General features: G+C 36.0%; 2 protein-coding genes across 2 annotated transcripts in view; both read right to left on the reverse strand.

Annotated features, from left to right (window-relative positions):
• Positions 1-19,768, reverse strand: part of LOC127867688 (hemicentin-1-like) — a 43,353-nt gene extending 23,585 nt beyond the window's left edge. The window contains exons 1-6 of the mRNA XM_052409013.1: positions 19,601-19,768; positions 3,598-3,699; positions 3,047-3,223; positions 2,455-2,506; positions 2,254-2,343; positions 1,796-1,849 (exon numbers count right to left, since the gene is read on the reverse strand). Of these exons, the coding sequence (XP_052264973.1) occupies positions 1,796-1,849; positions 2,254-2,343; positions 2,455-2,506; positions 3,047-3,223; positions 3,598-3,699; positions 19,601-19,735 (610 nt within the window). The 5' untranslated portion in view covers positions 19,736-19,768. The remainder of the gene's footprint in view (positions 1-1,795; positions 1,850-2,253; positions 2,344-2,454; positions 2,507-3,046; positions 3,224-3,597; positions 3,700-19,600) is intronic.
• Positions 1-21,587, reverse strand: part of LOC127867686 (atrial natriuretic peptide receptor 1-like) — a 740,759-nt gene that overhangs the window by 158,230 nt on the left and 560,942 nt on the right. The gene's annotated exons all lie outside the window — the stretch shown is intronic.

Raw genomic sequence — 21,587 nt, forward strand, 5'->3', positions numbered from 1 at the left:
AAAACAAGCGATGTGTTTGTGAAACACTATGTTACGATATATTTGACATTTAACCTTGAAGGATAATCTTGACCTTGACTTTTCACAACTCAAACTGTGCAGCTCCATGAGATACACATGCATGCCAAATATCAAGTTGCTATCTTCAATATTGTAAAAGTGTACATTAAATGAGCGATTTTGACCCTATATTTGGCCTATGAGCTTGAAGGATGACTTTGACCTTTCCCCACTCAAAATGTGCAGCTCCATGAGATACACATGCATGCCAAATATCAAGTTGCTATCTTCAATATTGTAAAAGTGAACATTAAATGAGCGATTTTGACCCTATATTTGGCCTATGAGCTTGAAGGATGACTTTGACCTTTCCCCACTCAAACTGTGCAGCTCCATGAGATACACATGCATGCCAAATATCAAGTTGCTATCTTCAATATTGTAAAAGTGAACATTAAATGAGCGATTTTGACCCTATATTTGGCCTATGAGCTTGAAGGATGACTTTGACCTTTCCCCACTCAAAATGTGCAGCTCCATGAGATACACATGCATGCCAAATATGAAGTTGCTATCTTCAATATTGCAAAAGTTCTTGCAAATGTTAAAGTGGGCACAAACAAACAACAGACAGGGCACAAACAATATGTCCCCCACTATAGTGGTTGGGGACATAAAAAAACTGTAATAAGATTCAAAGAACAAAATTACAAAAAGACACCCATTTCTAATGTCGATACACGATGCATTGTTTCCTGTATGGATTGTAATCGATCGAAATAGATACGCGTTTCATCTTTAAATACAAAATGAGACATACATGGGCATATAAAACACAGTGCGTTTTCTAATTATAAAGCTTGAATGATCTAGTCGAAGCTCTATAGAGCTTTCTTATTAAGTCCAAACGGTTTGAATCTCGTCTAATGCAAAAACAAACTATCAAGAATAGAAAATATGTGAACTGGTCCCGTTTTGCCCGTTTCATTCCATGTGGAATCCTAATGAACTATACAAACTCAGACGCGTTTCAAACACTTATAGGGTTATGTAATTATATAACAAAAATCACTTTATACTTATTCAATTAACCGTCTTGAAAAGTGGGATTGCAATCTGGATGGGGTAGCAGAGTGTGTTTATCATAATAAGGCATCATCCTTATTCCAAAAGCAGGCTCCAGGATTCAGCATATAAATTTTTTTCTTCTTCTTTTTTTTGGTGGGGGGGGGGGTCAATAATATTATAAGCTAAGCTAATAAGGAATAATTGTATAACTATATTTCGCTTTCGTAAGAAAGCAAAACGTGAAGCGAACATTGTATTTAGCCGATTTACCTTGTGGACCCATTGTACCAATGAGACCGTTTTGTCCTGGAACACCATACAAACCCCGTTCTTTTCCGATTCACCCCTTTGACTTTTTGATTTATGGAAAAGGTTTATGAAGCAGTTTATTACATAATAAATTATTGATGCTTTCGGACATGACATTTAAACATAAAAAACACGGTGTTCAGGCATCTAATTGTAAAGCTACATCATCGAATCTCTAGTTTAAGACAGTTAATTAAAGCTCGATTGAAGGTTCAGGCATTCGTCTAGTAGAAACAATATTGAGTCCGTTTAGTTTGTAGAACCGGTACTCTTAAGAGATATTGTTTAAATCTTTCCTTGGTATCGAATCTGGAGGTCTCAGATTGCTTTACGGACAATCGGACACAATATTCAATACACCAGCGCGACCACGTGCAATCTTCCGTTGTGTGAACTAATCTTGCATAGTTTATGTTACCTTGAGTTCCATTTTCCCCTTTCGGACCGATTGCACCAGACTCGCCTTTGTTCCCTGTCAAATCAACGGCGAGTTTGAAATGAACTGCTAGTAAATACATTAGAACTGTCCACAGTACATACAATACGATCAGTTGTAGTCACCGAAATTGAAAGATAACAAGTGATAACGATTAGAAATTTTAATGAAGGAGAAAACTTAAGCAATGTTAAACATGATATTATCCTAACTATACTCGAATAAATTAATAAAATAAGGAGCGATGTACGTAAGTTTGAATGCAGTACTTTTACATGTTAAGGAGAACATCGCTGAACGTGTGGTTTGTTTACGGACAAACAGACGCGCTTAATTTTATAAACATATTGTTTTAAATGTTTTTGAATTGGAGTGCTAGATTTGTCGTTATCGGTTCGATACAAGGGATCCCTTGGTCACTTGTTGTTGATGTGTGTTACCTTGAGGTCCCATGGGGCCAGGGCCGCCATTGATTCCGGGTAACCCGAAATAGCCGTCTGCACCTTTGTCCCCTTTATCCCCCTTTTCCCCTGCAAGAAAAGTCGCGTGAAATATTCATTAACCGGAACACTGTGCATTTGGATATTGTAAATAAGCATTAAAAATTGAAATTATTATATATAAGTATAAAAGCTGCTTACCTGGTAAACAAATCTTGCTATCATTCCCGCAGTATTGCGTCAGTATATCAATCTATAATAAAGTTGAACAAATCTGCGACATGTTTCAGTATATTAGTCTAAAAATAAAGTAGAACAAATCAATCACTTTGCAATATTGTGTGAGTTTATTCGTCTGAAAAATGGATTATAACAAATCTATTGATCCGTGCAGATGTTTCAGTAAATCAGTCTAAAAATTAAGTAGAACAAATATTACACGCTTAAATATTGCGTCAGTAAGTCAGTCTGAAAATAGAATTGAACAAAAATTAAAACAAAATCAAAAATTGAGTTGTTATGGTACCCACAGCGCAAGGGAAAACACTTAAGCGTGAGTCTTTGCAAATCATAGTATTATTTGTGTCATCTCATTATTCTTACCATGAATACTTTCCAAATAGCTGTAGGAGACGACTGCATTGCAAAATCTAAGCACACGCAGTAAGTGACTACTAAACTTCAATGTTCGTCGTTGCACTAGTAAGCCCAAAAAATGGACGTGCGTTTAAATATTCGCTGGAACATTCTATTATGGACTAGTCAAATACATTTTTTGTCATGCAAAACTCACCTCACTCTTTGCGATGGCTTCAAAGATGGCGGAGAGGTCATTTCCGCCCGCGGCTGTCTGACGTTTCTTTGACGCAACCCGACTTCCCCCAAACTTCACGTGAGCCGCCGCTTCCTTGATCAATGCCAAGGTCTCCGCTCTGGCCGCTTCCTTGCACTCATTTACAATGTTATTTCTCTGTAAAGTATATTAGTTTCTATGTCAGAATGGAAACGGATTTACAGTAATGTTTTATTGGGGTTTCTCTTTAAATCGACAAGTATTTCTTTATTTAAACGATGCAAGTCGTAAAACGAGCAACAACCAAAAGAGCTTGATAAATAGCAAGTTTGGCAACAGCAAAGGGAAAAATGAAGCACTCAGCATCGCATAGTTGCGGAATTCAATGCTGCAGCCACCATACTCGTTCACCTGAAGAATTTTTTAATGTCTAGACGACGCTTTCAAAATTGCAACACTATGCTGTGTTGTCAACTATAATACCGAAGTAATGTAGTAAATATTAAACTTAACATCTTTTGATTCATTTTAGATACACAAAACACACGTACAAATGGCAACAGAACAGTATTTTCCGCATTCCTAGTGTTTCGGCCTTGAAAAAGGGACTTTACATCAGCCACTATCCTGCTGTAGATGTCCTCAGTTGTTGTCTGAAAAGTACAAAATGAACATAGTGTTTTTGCCAGGCCCTTTTTGCGTGGCGCTGCGCCACGCCACCGTTCTGAAGCTCCACTCTGCCCTTTATGACGTACCATTTGGGTCAAAAGTCAACAAGACTACTACTAGGTAAAAAGAGAAATGTACGTCGACACACAATATGTACGTCGACGTACATTATTTTGTACTTCGACGTACAAAATTGTACTTCGACGTACAATTTTTACCGACCCTTGAGTGTTAGCCATTCAGGAGACCCCTTCCATCTGTTGCGTTGATCCGCATGTTAAACATTCACTGCGCTATTTCAGACTCTTTATACGATTTTTATTTCAAGTTTTGATTCCATATTATTTGGCCTATGCTTTCTAAACAATCGTGTTACCACAATAAAACAGCGGAAGTCTACACTGTGTATTAGCAACCTGCTGTGGTGATCCTTATCTTATCCCTTTGGGCGTCAATTATGACATATAGATCAGACATCGGCCGGCTGTCTTATAAAGTGTATATTATTTATTACTTAAACCTATTTTAGAATAAGTACCGTCAAGTAGATGCTTATTTTTAATTCTTTGTTTTTTGTTGTTGTTTTTCCAGTTTGATATTTTTATTCATTTTGTCTTCAATCAAAAAAGAGATTTGAAACATTTATTATGAATAAATCTTAAGGAAAAGCGGCTCAAGAGACGAGTGTTTTGATTGGCTGTTTAGAAAATTTGTACGTCGAAGTACAAATTGTACTTCGACGTACAAATATATACGTCGAAGTGTATTTCATATTTGTACGTCGAAGTACAATTTTTGTACGTCGACGTACATATTGTACGTCGACGTACATTTCTCTTTTTCCCTCGTAGGTCTTTTTGACTTTCGACCCAAATGGTACGCCATAGCCCTTTTCATAGACAAAAACAGCTACGCGCCCTTATAGATAACATCTTCATTGCCCCTTAACCAAACGTCTAAGCCGAATAGTATTAGAGTATGGCCCCAAGGCAGCGAAGATGCGCGCGGTTGTGCAATAGTCACGCGCGAATAACCCCGTGCAAATATCAATCGATAAATTTAAGATTTAATGTCTGTTATACCAAGCACACGAATCAGTCCGTAATGTGATCTGTGTAAAAGCGTGGACAGTTACTTAGCTGACTTATGATGAAAGCCGAGTGTAATCCTTGTGGAAATTGTGCATGACATGCATATTACCGTATTCTCAAATCATTTATCTACAGCATAATTTAAGCGTGTTCAGACTTATTTTGGTTCGCATTTTTGAAACAGGTATGTGTATAAGATTTTTTTTTTAAATCAGAGTTTATTTTCAGGTCCTACCGGCCCCTTCATGATGTCTTTATGGTCCGACCTGCCCCTGTGACCTTTCAGGGGAAAAAGATTAATTTTGAGCCAAAGTAGGTCAAATTTACCCCGGCTTCCCGGGTATTCGCCAAAGATATAATTTAGATCCAAATATACCAGTGCACGGTGGCCAATGAGACCTTAATGTGCACTGGTAGTTGACAATTCAAAGACAAATTCTTGTCTGTGCGCAGCTCCACCAAAGGAGTGCAAGCAAGCAGCTCTGCCTTTATGGCCCCTCTCGCTGTCACCGGCTGTCGTCTTCATCCCCGAGACAGTTTCCCCAGTGCGTTGAGCGTACTGAGTACCGCTGTCCCGGGGTCCCTCTTTAAAGCCACCCCCTCGATGTTCTTGGGTGTATGTCAGGCCCAGGTCCGTCCCGTATGTCCCCCACACTGGTGGTCTCGCTGTCCCGCCGTCCCCGGCCCTCTTCAGACGGGACCTCTGGCAGGTCCGGGCCGGCGAACTCTCGACGATAAACAGCGGGTGACAAGTCCGCTGCATCTTGGAGAAGACAGCAATCCCAGCAGTGTGGAAGACGTCCGGCTCGAGGGTGACGGACTCTGCTGGATTAGCAGAGCCACCCGCAGAAGTTCCCCTCTATAAGGAAATATGTACAGGTAAGAAAATCTTCTGCGGGCGACTCTCGCCTCGGTCGCGACGCGCACGCTCCAGCAGCTGACCGAGATGTGTATAAGAGGTATCCGCAACTCGATTTTAAGCCAAACATGCTGTCGCGCAATGCTCGCGCATGCGCACTCGTCTGAAGCCGAAAACAAAAATAGTGCATCAGAAGTCTTTCGTTATGTAAAAAAATGCTTAAATAACCGTTATTAAACGGGCATCGAGACCAAATAGACATAGTTTAATGACAGGTATGTTTTCAAAATCAGTTACGCATGTTTATTTATGTTAGATTATGCTGATTAAGTCATTAATTCGGGTTGAAAATATTTGCCTTCGGTAGAGGATAGATTTCAAAATGGCGGAAATGTATGTTAAACAAGCCGACATGTACCAATTTATAAGAATCATCTCGTTTATATTAGATTATACTGATTGTTAAAATTTATATAAACCGATGGATAATGTATCGTATGTTGTCTTGGAAATATTTGAAAGGCAGATACGATATTAATTATGTTGGCTTTCTTGATTGGAATTTGAGGGAAAATGGCGGAAGTGTAGGGGTAACAATTAGTTTATGGTATATTTTGGACGAAGCATCAAATGTATAAATGGAAGCTGCAAATTTACTAAACTGATGTTACTAAATGGTTTGCAAAAAAAATTGTGAGTTTCTACCAAGTAATTTTAATGCTATTTATGTTGGAATGAGGGATTTTTTTTATCCAAATGCACATTTTTCAATTTAAAACAAAATTATGTTTACATCTATTAAAAAACCGTTTCATGATTTACTGCAAGTTTATTCTTTTCAAGTTGCATTTATGGATATTTTGTAAACCTTTTCACAAGATAAAATATGATTATGTTACCTTACATTTCAGGTTGATGTTCACTTAACCATGCAGTGTTGACTTTACTGGAAGAATATTCAAAATGCTTTGTGCGAAGATGACCACGCATCCAAGAAATTGAAGCATAAGACCTGTCACATTCATAACATTGATACAATGTCTTCTTATGTGTCTTTGTATCATTTATCTCTGTATTGCTACTAGACTTGATAGATTAAGATTTGGGTTCCTGTTCCTATCACTAAAACAGTATTCACTTTCTGTAAAATCACCTAATACCTTTTCAAGCTTCTCAATATCTGAGAAATTAACAAAATCATCTTTACTTTATGCCATACTGAACAACACTGAGATTGTACATAAAAACTAATGAACATTATAATTAAGGCTACATTAACAAGATAATTGTTATTGTTTGAAATTTTAGTGCAATACCGAAAAATGAAAACGGCGTGACAACAGTCAATGTCGGAACAATTTAAAGGACGCATGCTTATTATCATGATTAAAGCAATTTCTAAATTTGTTGCAAAGATCTATTGTGATTGTACTTGTTTGTCAAATTAAGCGGCCTATCAAAGGTCAATATGTGAGAAGTTGTTCGTGTGTGTTGGATGTGTGACAAATTTATTTTGAGAATATTCCTGTACTGATTGAATAATGTAGGCTAAAGACTTGTTATAACAATAGACGCACGTGTATTTTTTTATACACTTTAATATATTTTTTTTTTTTAAATTTAATTGATGTTTGTATTACATAATTCATTTATATAAATAAACGTCTTTTGTGAATAGTTTTTAGCATTTGATGGGAAATCACAGATGCAATATCTGATGCGATTGAGAACACAACAAATCTGTATCGCAATTTCCGTATTATTTTTCATCTGTTTTCTAATAAAATCTCAATTTTCAAGCTTTCCTACGATGGTTACTTCTTAAATATTTAAATAAAATGGTAAATATTTGATGTTCTCAAATTGAAGATCGCGTCTCGCAGCCGCTTAAATCGACCGCGGCTGCTTGTACTGTTGGTTTTAACTCGGCGCAATAAATTGAATAGTTCAAATAAACAATTGAAAATAACAGGAAAACAACGCCAATGTATAAGCTGTCTAATGAATGTTAATTGTAACATTTCTGACTAAAAATGACAGAGAAATAATATATATTTACAGTGAAGTTGACGATATTTTTTACCCGAAACTCAGCCGCAGTTGGAAGACAAACCGTAATTACGTTGTGTTTAACTCGTCATATTTTTTAAATATGTTATGCATTGACATATAAATTAGATATTTAGAAAGAGCAACATTTCAGCTTTCTAAAATAGGTAACATTTTAAATATTGAATAACAAATGACGTGACCATCGGGATTTAAATTACCAAGGTAAACTATCATCTCGGTTAACAACGTGAAGCTATTACGCGTTATCGATACAATCAATAATTATCGGCTTATCTGACTGGATATCAGCCACGACAGCATATTTTCGCCGTTATTTGATTTATGCATGGAGTTGCGGATACCGTTAAAGCGGGTATATACGATTTTGTCAAATATTTATGAATTTATATAAACTGTGTAAAAAACTTTATATATATATATTTCAATATAAATTAAAATAAAAGATAAGAAAAACATGTGTCGAAAAATACGAATTAAGCCAGATATTTAATTCTGAAATTGAAAACGGCTGTACAGCCGAATTCGCCAGCATGTATACCATACATGTACGATGTGCATCTAAACTTAGTTTAACGGTTTATTTGAAATTCTGCAACGATATCTATTCATACGACACTCGAACACTATCTCCGATCCTAATACAAAGACGAATGCTTCGGTTATTGTAGGAAAGTATGTACGTCACTATCGGCTCGGGGCGCTAATTTGTCTTTGCTGCATTTTATGAAATTCGACTTTAATGTATAATTTTTCTTGCCTATTTTGTGTTATTGTAACATATTTTATCAATATGTTACAATTAAACACATATGAAAAATCGTATCTATCCGCTTTAATACACATACCTGTTTGAACTGATGTGTCCTGTCCCTTTTTTTCGGCATAGCTGTTTAACGTCACTTTTAACCTTACCTGACCTTTGTAAGTGTCCAATACAATTCAAATAAAATTTCCCGCGGCTAGACACGAATGAATACACTTCATTTATTCCATTGGCTGATTTGAGCATACCACCAGAACATTGGAAACATGACCGCGTCTTTGTAACACTATGTTACTGCGTGTTCAGCATGAAACAATTTTATCACTTATGAAAAAGTTTGATAGATAGAACGGTTTTACACTCAACTCTCGACATCAATACAGTTTGTGCGTGCACCTTTTATTTTCAGAGGATTGCCAGCGCCAGAGCGTTTAGACTTAAAGGCTATGTTCTAGTATTTAGTAATTACTTCCATATTCCTGTCTGTATACTAGTATATTTAAGTTAAAAAGTATCGTTTTTCCCTATCCTGATATTCGTTTTGGCCAAACTATTTTAAATTGTTTTCGAAATAGAACATTTAACATGTAAAAGTATAAAGTTTTAAACAAGCCGTCGTTCCAGCAGTGGAAGCGTGGCCTCACTTTAATGCATTGCATTCCAACCCTCAAGGTATCAAATCAGTTCGCGGCCAGTAAAATAATCGTTATATAATATAGACGCTATCGCGTGAACTAGGTGAACCGAATGTTTTCAACAATACCATGATAAATATTATTTCTGATTAATTTAACAAAAATTATTCCACCATATTGACTTATGTATTAAGCATGAGCGCGATGATATTCTCGATACTGTTAATAATCGAATCAAATAGCAATGCCCGACAAAACACTAAAACAGGTTTGTTCGAAGAACGCGCTTATAAATATTTAAAATATGTACGGATACTTCGCGTGTGGCCGGTTGACTCATGTGTTTTAATTTCACACTGGTTTATGACCAGCAATATGTAATAATGTAAAATAAGCCGCGAAAACTCCGCGTAACATCCCGTACTGCGTGTGATGCAGCTAAGAACTGCACAGAAAGAGACATTCGCTATCTTTGATCTCATTCATTGAACTCTTTACCTTTCACCAACTCCAACCACAATCAACGTCGTTTATCTTTTTTTAAAGATATTTCTTGTTTCAAGACACAATTGCATCAGTTTCTGCTTTGACAAATAAAAAGCGTCATGCGAAAACGGGTCTTATACGCAGTTGCACATAATAGTCAGGAGCTACTCTGTCCACTATAAAGCCACTTTCTCACGTGCGGACAAGTCTATGCCAAACAAACGCTGGTCGCATATGCCATTAGACTTATTTTCGCGTGACGCGGGTCATATAATCATTCAACCGGAAAAAATACCGTTGAGTTCCAACGTGACATTTATTCTCGTATTTAGAACTCATTTATATTCGGTACATGTGGTGAAAACTTTTCGCTGTATGTATTTGTTAATTACTTCGCAGTGTGTGTTCTTGTGTTTTAGAGTTATGTTCTCGGGTATGTATTGTTGGGCTAGCCTCGCAATCAGTTTTAACTCGCCTTGCAATACATTGACAATGCCTAGCGTATCACAGATGGCTTTATCTTTTAATTCGTGTTTGTTATTTTGAGTTGTCTTTAATTGTTTACACAAATATTCCAAATGTATTTCAATAATTATATATTAGACCCCAATATCGTGTATATAATTGACCTTTTTAATCAAAGCGTGGTGACCATTATCGTCTTCCAATCGTTATACTGCTGCATAGACAAATATCACTCAAACATTTCTTAGTCAGCTGAGAAGAAAGATGGCAAATAAATAAAGACGACCAACAAAAGGCCGTGAAATAAAGGATTGTCTGATAGAAGCCATGAATTATATTCTTCTATGGTTTTGGAAAGTTATTTTTCTAATGTGTTTTTCGTGCACACATCTTTTTGACGACTTCAACAACTTCCGAAAATGCATTGAGCGCTTTTAAACAGGAACAAATCGCGTCTATGCAATTTACGAATGCCATTATAGTACCGGTAATTGCGTAACATTCTGACGACTGTACTAAAAACAGGTTATTGTGTTATTTTTGCAATGTCACATTCTAGCACGTACGTTCGTGCACCAATGTTTAAATGATGAATTTTAACATGGCCACACATTGTGACCGCAGTATTGTGTGCACATTTGACAACCTTATATAATCATAAGGTCACCGCTGTGACATTAGAACGAGAAGTGCAAGGCATGGTGGGGTTTGAACAGTGCAAATGCTTGTCTGTGACTCAAACGTTCTAATTGGTTTATTATTTGTTACCTAAATTCACCAAAGTATATCTGTACGAAGATTAATTAAAGTTGTCCAAATTTGGTTACAAGCGCCTAAAACCATATACGATTTAATTGATCTAACATGGACCTGGGAACATATATAAAATGGCTGCTCGGAAATGAAGATGTTTTTATACCGATTGAGACTTTTTGAAATGTTACTTAAAGCGAGATTATACGAGTTTGTCAAATATTGATGAATTTATATAAAATTTGTAAAAAACTTATTATATATATTTCAATATAAAATAAAATAAAAGTTCAGAAGAACATGTCTCGAAAAATGCGAAATAAGCCAGATATTTAATTCTGAAATCGAAAACGGCTGTACTGTCAAATTCATCAGCATGTTTATCATGCATGCACGATGTGAATCTAACCTTAGTCTAACGGTTCATTTTAAATTCATGCAAGGATAAATATTCACATGACACACTCTGGTCCTAATAAAAAGACGAATGCTTCGGTTATTGTAGGAAAATATTCTCGTCACAATCGGCTAGTGGCGCTAATTTGTCTTTGCTGCATTTTATGAAATTCGTATTTAATGTCTAATTTGTCTTGCCTATTTTGTGTTATTGTAACATATTTTATCAATATATTACAATTTAACACATATACAAAATCGTATAATCTCGCTTTTAATGCCATTTGTAAAAAAAATATATATGTGACCAAGAGCAAGCGAGTATACGTTTTTATGATGTTTAGACTATTGTTTTTCTGTCACCATTACTATTTTATTTTTAACATTTGATTATTTTGTCTACAAAATTCAAGTTATAATTGGCTGGGTAAATTTTTTTGAAATTGTTTAAAATTAATATAAGGGATTAAGATTGAAAAACACTAGCTCATGATCTGCTAAATTCTAATTTTTGTTTCTAGTTTAAAAGCGTATACAAAAATTGTGTGTGTAATACTTTTGCGCATGTTCCTTTCAATGTTGTTGCACGTAAGTTAAACATATTTATTGGTTCGGAGTATAATACATAACATTCATGTGCATATGGAGAAGAACAAAGCAGTAGCCAGGTTGAAGAAGACATCATTCAGAGACGTTGGCGGTGGATATGCCATACCCGTCGCAAGCCTGCATTCAAAATCATGAGGTAATCTCTCACATGGAACCGCCAAGGAAAAGGAAGAGAGGGCGGCCTAGAAACACCTGGCGCCGGGACATGGGTGCAGATGCTAAGCAGATGGGTCAAACATGGGGACAGCTGGAGATACTCGCCCAGAACCGAGACGCCTGGAGAAAGCTGGTTGGCGGCCTATGTTCAGATGGGGCCACAAGCAAAGATGATGGATATGATGTGCATATAACAAATAATATTACCTTTCGTGGATAATGAGACAGGAATATACGATGCTTATTTGAGTTCTGTTCTATGCTGGAGTTACTTGAGAAGGAAATGAAAAATGGGTCAGTCAGGTAAGGATGCTATTGTAAGAGGACCATTTTGTCGTTTCGTTCTTGTACGGTTGAATAATCTTTACATAAAACCTCATAGGGCATTTAATTGTTATTACCAAGTGGGCTGATTTTTTCACCATGTTTTCAGTCATTCTAAACCAATATTATAATTATTCAAAAGAAAGAAGTTCGTATTGTCACACACTTATGTGGGATCCGAAGGAGAGGGATCGATCCGAACCACTGTCTGTTTATCAAAGCGTTTGTTGCTGCAATGAAGTGTTGTGTTCATATGATAGCCGATCATCTTCAGATAGTAGATGGTTTAATGTCAAGGGACATGGCAGATTTGAAAGGAAGGAGTTATCAAAATATCGGCACTGCAATAAGTAGTGGGAGGACGTTCCTTCTGCACCATTGGAGCAAAAAGGACTATAAGTGATGTTTCTATGGTGTAACGCATAGTTAATGTGCTGCAACCTAGACGAACTCGGCAGTAGTGGATCTGCGGTTTTCTATGGATGCTATTATAAGCAATTTGGTAGCGCTAGTTACGATCCTTGCAGCTTCGATCTAGACAGATTTAATTTCGTTACTGAGTTCTTTAGAGCAATAATCCCACACGATATCGCCATACTCCAAAAGGGGTCGGACATATAAAAGATACATGCGATCTTGACTTTTGCGCCATAATAAATACTATTAGGAGCGGAGGATGCCGATTGTCTGCAAAGCCATTTCAGCTATGATAGAGATATGAGTTGCCCATTTTGCATCATCTGAATGGTCCAAGAAGCTTGTGGAACCTCACTTGCGAATCTGGTAGGTCGTTCATAAAAGGTCATGGAGTCGGTGTTCATTACGTGTACGTGAAAATAGGAGATATTCTGTTTCTGCTGCATTAAAAAAGACCAACGAGGTATTGACTAGGAGATAATTCGAGACAGATCAGTAAAACGTGGGCAGAAATTGAAGATTTTCAACAATTATATAAAGACCCGCGTCGTCGTGTCGCAAATAAGCGAATGTTGGCCCTGATGTAGTTAATGTCGTCGTTGACATGTATCAAATAGCGCAATGGGCCGAAAATGGATCCTGGTGGGACACCGGTAGTAACAGGCGACTAGGAAAATGATGTATTCGCAAAGACAATCCGTTGTTTCCTGCTAGAATGATATGACGAAAACCAGTCCAGAAGAGAGCCACTTACTCCAATAGAAGACAATTTAGATAAAATACCTTGGTGCCATACGTTCGATATATAACAAAGAAATTGCTCGTACCTCTTTACCATCATACCTTAGCGATGGCATTATTAAAGGGGCCTTTTCACAGATTTTGGCATGTTTTGAAGTATGTAATTAAATGCTTTATATTGATAAATGTAAACATTGTATCTAAAAAGTTCTAGTAAAACAACATCAAGAATAAAATTAAAAAAAGGAAAAAAAAGTAACCCGCAGCAGGGCTCGAACAAGTGACCCCCGGAGTCCTGAAGTAAAAACCAATTAGACCGCTCGGCCATCCTGCCAAATATGTATGAAATACGTATTTTATAGTTTATATAAGCAATCTTTGTAGTTTCACAAAATTAAACGACAACAACAGAACTCTCCAAATTATTCAATCGTTTAACGTTGCAACGCTTTATAATTTTCAGGTTTTTAAATCGTCAAAAGATGCATATAATGGCTTCATCATGTATATAAGACCATGGTAAATGTTCAGTATTACTGTTTCCTCACAAATATCATTACTAAAACGAAAATTTGCGAATCTAAAACAACTTTTTTCAATTTTGTCAATTAACCGAAACGTGAAAAGATCCCTTTAAGATAAGTAAGCTGGTTTATGGTAAAATCACCCTTAGCAAATCCGGATTGGAATTGAGAAAGTTGTTTGGAATCAGGTATTTTTAAACGCTTTTAGATACAACGCCCCATGCGTTTTTCAATGAAACATAGTAGGTACATAGCATTGGTTGATATTTTGACGGTTGGGAAGGGTCTGCTTTCTTAAATATTGGCGTCACATTAGAAAGTTTCCAAGTTGGAGGGAAAGTTTAGTTTGATAAAAGTACTAGTATGTTGAAAAAGAGACATAGTGGGGTGGACAAATTCGTTACATCTCTCTTTTAAAGTGATATTATGGGCATTTTTCACTGTTGAATAAAGCTGAAAAGAATTTGCAGGTCAAAAGCATTAGTTAAAATGTGGTAACTGACCAATTATCTACAACTCATCTCGCTACCAGTTGTTTATAAAAAAAATATTATTTTCGATATTTTACATGACTCACACAGTCCTTTAAGCCGAAATGATCCGTAAAACAAAATTATGTCTTTGTGTCGTATGAATTAGTCTGCATGAAAACTACATTTAGACTCCCATCGTACATCGAATCATTTCTGTCGTCAGTTGTCAAAACGAAAGTACGGTTTATATTCAAATGGATTATTTTTCTCTTTCCGGGATATTGTTTTAGTATGTTGATGCTGCATTAACATATATACGTGTATATGAAGTGTAAAACAACACAAATAAACAACGATTGCGATAGACACCTATTTACTGTTAGATGCCCATAATATCACGTTAATAGTATTGGGCTGATTTAATCCGGGCATCTGGTCTTCGAGTGGTCGAGGACGGATAAAGCATCTTTAACGCCTTCATCGAAATGATTATTGAGCAAAGAACGATACCAGTGGAGTTAGAAAGAGAATAGGGAAAATGGTTGACACTTTCAAATGTTGACTTTTCGTATTAGTAGACGTTCAGTACAACTGCCTTATTGACACCAGTATCTGCTTCTTTTTCGTGTTTAAGAAGTGTTTGAATAGGATTTGAGATTTGTCTTTAGTTTAGGCGTTTCGCCTGATGGAATCCTTTTTTGGCAGTGGTATTATCTGGGTTGCTTCGATCATTTGTATTTTTGGGATGATCTGCTTGCTTTTCGGATTAATATTTGTTTGGTTCTTTGCATTTCAAAAATTGACCCATGCTGTATAATCATTTAAGGTTTTTGCCATTCTGTGTAGTCGTTTCCGCTTCCAAACCAGTTGGCGTATTGTATTGTTCATCCAAGGTACAAAAGTTGGGTCTTATCATAACATCTTTGTTAGGAATGTTTGAAGATGCAGCTGCTAAAATGATGTTGGACAATATATCGACAACGTGTTTCATATTTTGGTTATTAAGAATTTAGGCCCATGCAATAGAATATAGAATAAAGAAGTTGCCTGTACTTGTTGCAGTCGCCATCTTTATAGAGCCATATATGACGCCGAAAACAAGACTTTGTTTGTTTGGCGAGTTTCAAGACAGAGACAAGAGGGCAGTGGAAACGTGTGAGATCTGGTATGAAGGGATCTGCAACAAAGTTGGAAAGGACTTTCCGTGAGTGTTTGACAAACACAAGATCTATAAGAGATTGTGCTTGTTCAGTAATGTGTGTATGGGGATTTATTAGTTGTGTTTCGTTGTAGGAGTTTATGAATCCACTATTTTTGTATGACTGATGCTTCGATATTCATGTTAAAGTTGCCCGTTAAAATTATATTGTCGAATTATCAACTAAAAGCCTGATCAAGACTATGCTTGAAGTTTAAAGTTTGTGCTGGTTGAAATGAATTTCGATCCATAGGGCTTGTAAACCTTGGAATAAGAAATCTGGCTGTACAATAATGCTCCAAACATATGTGAGCCATATATGACGCCGAAAACAAGACTTTGTTTGTTTGGCGAGTTTCAAGACAGAGACAATAGGGCAGTGGAAACGTGTCAGATCTAGTATGAAGTTGGAAAGGACTTTCCGTGAGTGTTTGACAAACACAAGATCTATAAGAGATTGTGCGTGTTCAGTAATGTGCGTTTGGGAATTTATTAGTTGTGTTTCGTTGTAGGAGTTTATGAATCCACTATTTTTGTATGACTGTTGCTTTGATATTCACGTTGAAGTTGCCCGTTAAAATTATATTGTCGAATTGTCAACTAAAAGCCTGATCAAGACTATGCTTGAAGTTTAAAGTTTGTGTTGGTTGAAATGAATTTCGATCCATAGGGCATGTAAACCTTGGAATAAGAAATCTGGCTGTACAATGGTGCTCCAAACATATGTAGAAAATCATCCACTAGCTATGTCTCGTCTGTCACAGCAAAACGGAAGATTAAAGTTTGGTATTACCAAGTCGTCGTTAGACACGGTTGCATAAAGTTTCAGTGAAAACTAGAATACTAGACTGGTTGAGGCTCGAGTTTTAAAATATCAATTTTTGGCCATATGCTTTGAATAATGAGCTACATTGTAGCAAGATCATTATAGGTTAGTTTCGTAAGGGAATAAAATGTGGAATAAGCCATGTATGGCTCTAAGGAAGAACAGAAGAACCGGGGTTGATTTCAATATCGCCAGATCTACGGATGAGCTGAACGTGTAGAAAGAGGGAAGTTGATAGCGGTCAAATGAAAAGATTGTGTAAACGCATACAGGTTGATGGCGTAGTGGTCCTTCGTTATACAGGGGAGTAAATATTATGGAGGTAACACGACATGCATATCGATGTTTGACGCCATATCAGAAAGACTGGCAAGTGTGTGTCATATTTGTATATTGTACGTTTCCATCTGCATTTCAAGTTTATAAACAACCATGTTATTGTGTTTTGTATATCCGATATATATGGAATTTTTAATCTATATTCTTGATATATTTAGTTTGACTGGACATAATTTTGCCAAATGACGGATAAAGGCGTGAAAGACAATAGTGGTGTATGGAAAATTGACGTACATCATTTTTCAGCGCGGAGATTCAAAACCGTTTCGTATATTTCGTGACGTACACAAACCTGCGACATTTAGGACATTTTATGTTTGTTTTTTTTATATTCGATTGAAAAAAAAACAAAGCTGAAGATTTATATTTTTCAGCGTCAAATGGTGTTCGTTTAGATATATTTTGACTTTCGACAAATTATTCTGGACATAGAAATTGAAGCGAGCTTCAGCTGGGTTAAGTGTTTCATAGACGAAATTGTAAAAATTGAAAAGTTTCAAAGAAATCGTCCACATGTGTCATTTCCTTGAGTTAAATTGGTGAAAGCAATTGTCGTTTATCGAACCAAGTAAAATGGTTGGTCAATTATGCATTTTTTTTAAATTTTAGTAGAAAATGTAAAATAATAACAATTTATAATGTACTGCACTCCATGGTGTTGCTTTGAATTTTTAAGCATATGTGGTTGATATAAATATCATTGTGTTTTCTGAACATATTAAAAAAAACAATTTACATAAAATCAACACTATTTCGTCGATGCATTTTATTTGAGCTTATGCTTTGAATTATAGGTTATACAAAGACCTTAATGTAAAATGCTAAATATATCCTCTTCGATTTATAAACAACTTCGGAGAATCTCGAAATTGTATTAAATAATTGCATTGTACTGATTAAACCAATTGTATGGAATATCAAACTTTAACATTGGTCATAACTTTTGCAATATTGAAGATATCAGCTTGATATTTAGCATGCATGTGTATCTCATGGAGCTGCACATTTTGAGTGGTGAAAGGTCAAGGTCATCCTTCAAGGTCACAGGTTAAATAGTGTTTCACAAACACATCTCGTTTTAAATACATATTCAATGGCTTTGTACATTAGTTAATAAGTATAAGAAATACATACAATGATAGACATATAAAGAATGAAACCAAATTTACATAGGACATTTTCTATTCATATAAGAATTTTGATATAAGTTAGGAATACTGAGAGTACAAAACGATGCAATATTTATAGAAAAAAAAATGAATATGTACAAAGTAATTATTACCAAATTCGTACGGACATTCGTGTACTTATTAAGAAATTCTTGTTGGTATTATTTCTGATCTCACGGGCTCACTTTGTCTTACATTTAAAGGCAGTTCATTCCCAAGCTTACATGAACTAAAGCTCCTGTCATGTTCTTGTCAGATGGGCCTGCATAACATCCAACTGCTGATTCTGAGGATCGGAGTTTGCGTTTGATACTTTGTCACTTTTACGTTTAAATAAGTATTAAGGAGCATTCCCGACCGAAGAGTATACATAAAGATAATAATGTTTAAATTAACGCATTTTCCGTTGAGAGAAAGTTAAGCGCACATTTTTTAACACGCTGAAGTTAACCAGCTGAGTTATATCATAGAGAATGAGTTCGCAATAATCTTACTGGGAAATCACTAACGACAAAACTAGGATTTTATTCGCTGATGTGAATAGTTAAATATTGCAGTTTAACACTTTCGTTTAACATGTTCCTTATACAATTCTCTGAACTTAATTCATCTTTGGTGTTGGACTTACTTATTTGCTGGTGACTGCCATACTCTATAAACTCTGTTTAAGATGCATTCATTTTGTTTGCTTATTACTGATCATCCGCTCGTTGATTACGAAGGCACAGTTGGAAAACTCACATATTGTTCTCTCTGCTGTTGGTATTGGTCAAAAACGTGTATTTGCAGTTTGGTCTTCTTCAAAACAGAATACTTAACATGTACGGCGGCACTCTGACGAATAGAATTCCAGCATATGTAAAATAGAGTTAGGGCCCTTAACAACTTGCGGATCACTATATGTCAGGTTACGCTGAGTTGATACTGTTGTACCAACACTTTCACAACAACTGCATGTCGCAAGTATGCTAATATCCAAAGAGACCTTAATGAGCATTCAAACCATCGAGGAGGATGTCATGATAAACGTCAAAAATACGGCGTTGAAGACTTTAGCTACTATTGATGTAAACAACTCTTTATACTTCAATCCATCATGTAAATCGGTGACCAAGAAAAATTGAAAAATTGAAATTGAAAAAGAGAAGACTCGCATGAGTTTGGACTTTTGGTTATGAATTTAAATAATATAAGCAGTTTCGTTTTTATAGTATTTTGTTTTAATGAATTTGAAACAATTAATTTCATGTATTATCTGTTCACTTTATATAAGAGCTTATACATTTCCTACAGTAATAACCAGGGAAGTCTTTGTTTATATTCGCCTAAATAGGTCAGATTCAAACTTACTTTTAGTGTGTTACACTTCATAAATGTTCTTAATAAAGGAAAAAAATGCTTTAAAAAAGACAAAAACAATAACATGCTAATACCAAATGATAACTTTGTATCTGGCTCACTAATATGTACTTTCTTGATAAGTACCTGTGTGCAATTATTCCAAACGTGTATAGCAATTTTAATTCTTTAATGGAATTAATTTTAAAACATGTTGAAAAGATCAAATGTACATGAAATTTGTACCTACCTCATGAGAGCAACATGTCCCTCCATACTGCGAGTAGTAAACAATGAAGGTTACCAAGGCAACGAAATTTGTTAGTGTGACGAAATACAACAATAAATTGCCCACTTTCACGGAGTTACCTTTGTCCTCTGCCATCGTAAGGCCATAAGTCTAATGAACGTCTTCGTGAGAATACAAAAACGATAAGGGGTCTATATGACACTTTGAGGGTCGTTGAAAAACGAAATCAGTTCATCAAATAACGTGATAAACGTGACTTAATGTTGGAATATCAATACAATCAATGAAATTCGTTCATGCTATAACATTCCCCATAACAAGACGACATTTTGTCGCGCAGAATTCCGAGTCTCCGCTGTCAACGGTCAGGGTTTATCATTCAAAGTCAAATGGGCAGGAATTTTAGTTGAACACTTATTTTTTAATGCCTTGATTTCAATCTAACTTCATATTTGTTCTACCCATGAACAGACGATGTGTTGCATAAACTCTAATTCTCCTCGGTCGATGGTTAAGGCAAACCGTCATCATAAATTTTGAAAGCTTGAACGGAAGTATATGTAACTTCGACTTATTATTTCCCATGACTACAGAATGCGTCGCGTACAACTCCCATGTTCCTCGGTCAAGGTTTATGGTTCATCTTAATAAACGTTCTTTAAGATAGAACATACTATACTCATGGGTAAAAGGTTGAGGTCGCAATTCAAGGTAAAATCTTATGATTAACAGTTGGCGCTCTGTAACTTTAACATGTGCGGACTGCACAGGCTAATCTGGGACGTAACTTTACGCACAGGCATTATGCACAGTTTTCTCAGAACGCGACACACTTAATGATTTCGATCATGAAGTAAGTGACATATAACATTTGCATACTTGAGAAAACATTGCCTGGTTACGGTTGCGAACTTTTCGTTGTTACTATTACCTGACATCAATGTAAGGCAAGTTGCACATCTAGGATGTTATTTGTTTTACAAATACACGCGTTGTGATTTTATATGGACTCAGTGTGAGGTAAAGTATTCCGTTACACTAGTTTAACCCATTTATGCCTTGTGGACTCTCCCATTCTTCTAAATTGGATAAATTTATTTCCAAAATAAGGGATGTCTAGTATATTTATTTCTATATTTAGAATATTTCTTACAGAAATTCCTTTCAGCAAACAGCGAAGACCCTAATGAGACGCCGCATCATGCGGCGTCTCATCTGAGTCTACGCTGTTTACAAAGGCCTTATTTTTCTAGACGCTAGGCATAAATGGGTTAAAGCCCTACAGATTGGACGTTCCATGCGACGTGCCCACAGTGTACTATTACTATGTTTATCTTTTGCTGTACAAACTTCAAAGTGTGTATTACAAAGATTATTTGAAGAAAATCGGATGCTAGTACTAATGTTTATTCTGGTAATTCCACCATAATCAAATTTGCTTATATTGAGGATGGAAACTGCCACCTGTGCATGAGCAAATGCTCGCTGCTTCTATATCTTCCGAAGTCTTATTGAATGTCCCTTCTTTGACATTAAACATGGTGATAAGAAAAACAGTAAATGGGACAATGGTGAATGAACCAGATCGTGTTGTCAACTTTCGCCACATATGTGTCTACAGGCTAGGAGGTTATCAACAAGGGTTATCGAATTGTTAAAGGCATTTTTTCTGGTCAAAGGGTTACATCAATATACCTATATTGTATATACGCATAAAAGCTTAGAGATACAACTTTAAGCTGGATTGCAAGTGTAAGTATAATTAAATTATGTTTATTATAGACAATTTACGGTACTTTGTATGTTATTTGATTTTTTGATTGCCCGTTCGTTCCATTTTTTTTAAATGAAAATGAAGAAATAAACGAAATTTAACTAACTTGTTTTCCTTTTAACTGTAATGTTGAAAGTGTATGTGATCTTTACCTTTGATCTGTAGACCTCAAATTCGATATATGCCTTCCTTTCCTGCCAAGTGACCCACTCA

The sequence above is a fragment of the Dreissena polymorpha genome, chromosome 2, assembly GCF_020536995.1.
Source record: "Dreissena polymorpha isolate Duluth1 chromosome 2, UMN_Dpol_1.0, whole genome shotgun sequence".
NCBI lineage: Eukaryota > Metazoa > Mollusca > Bivalvia > Myida > Dreissenidae > Dreissena > Dreissena polymorpha.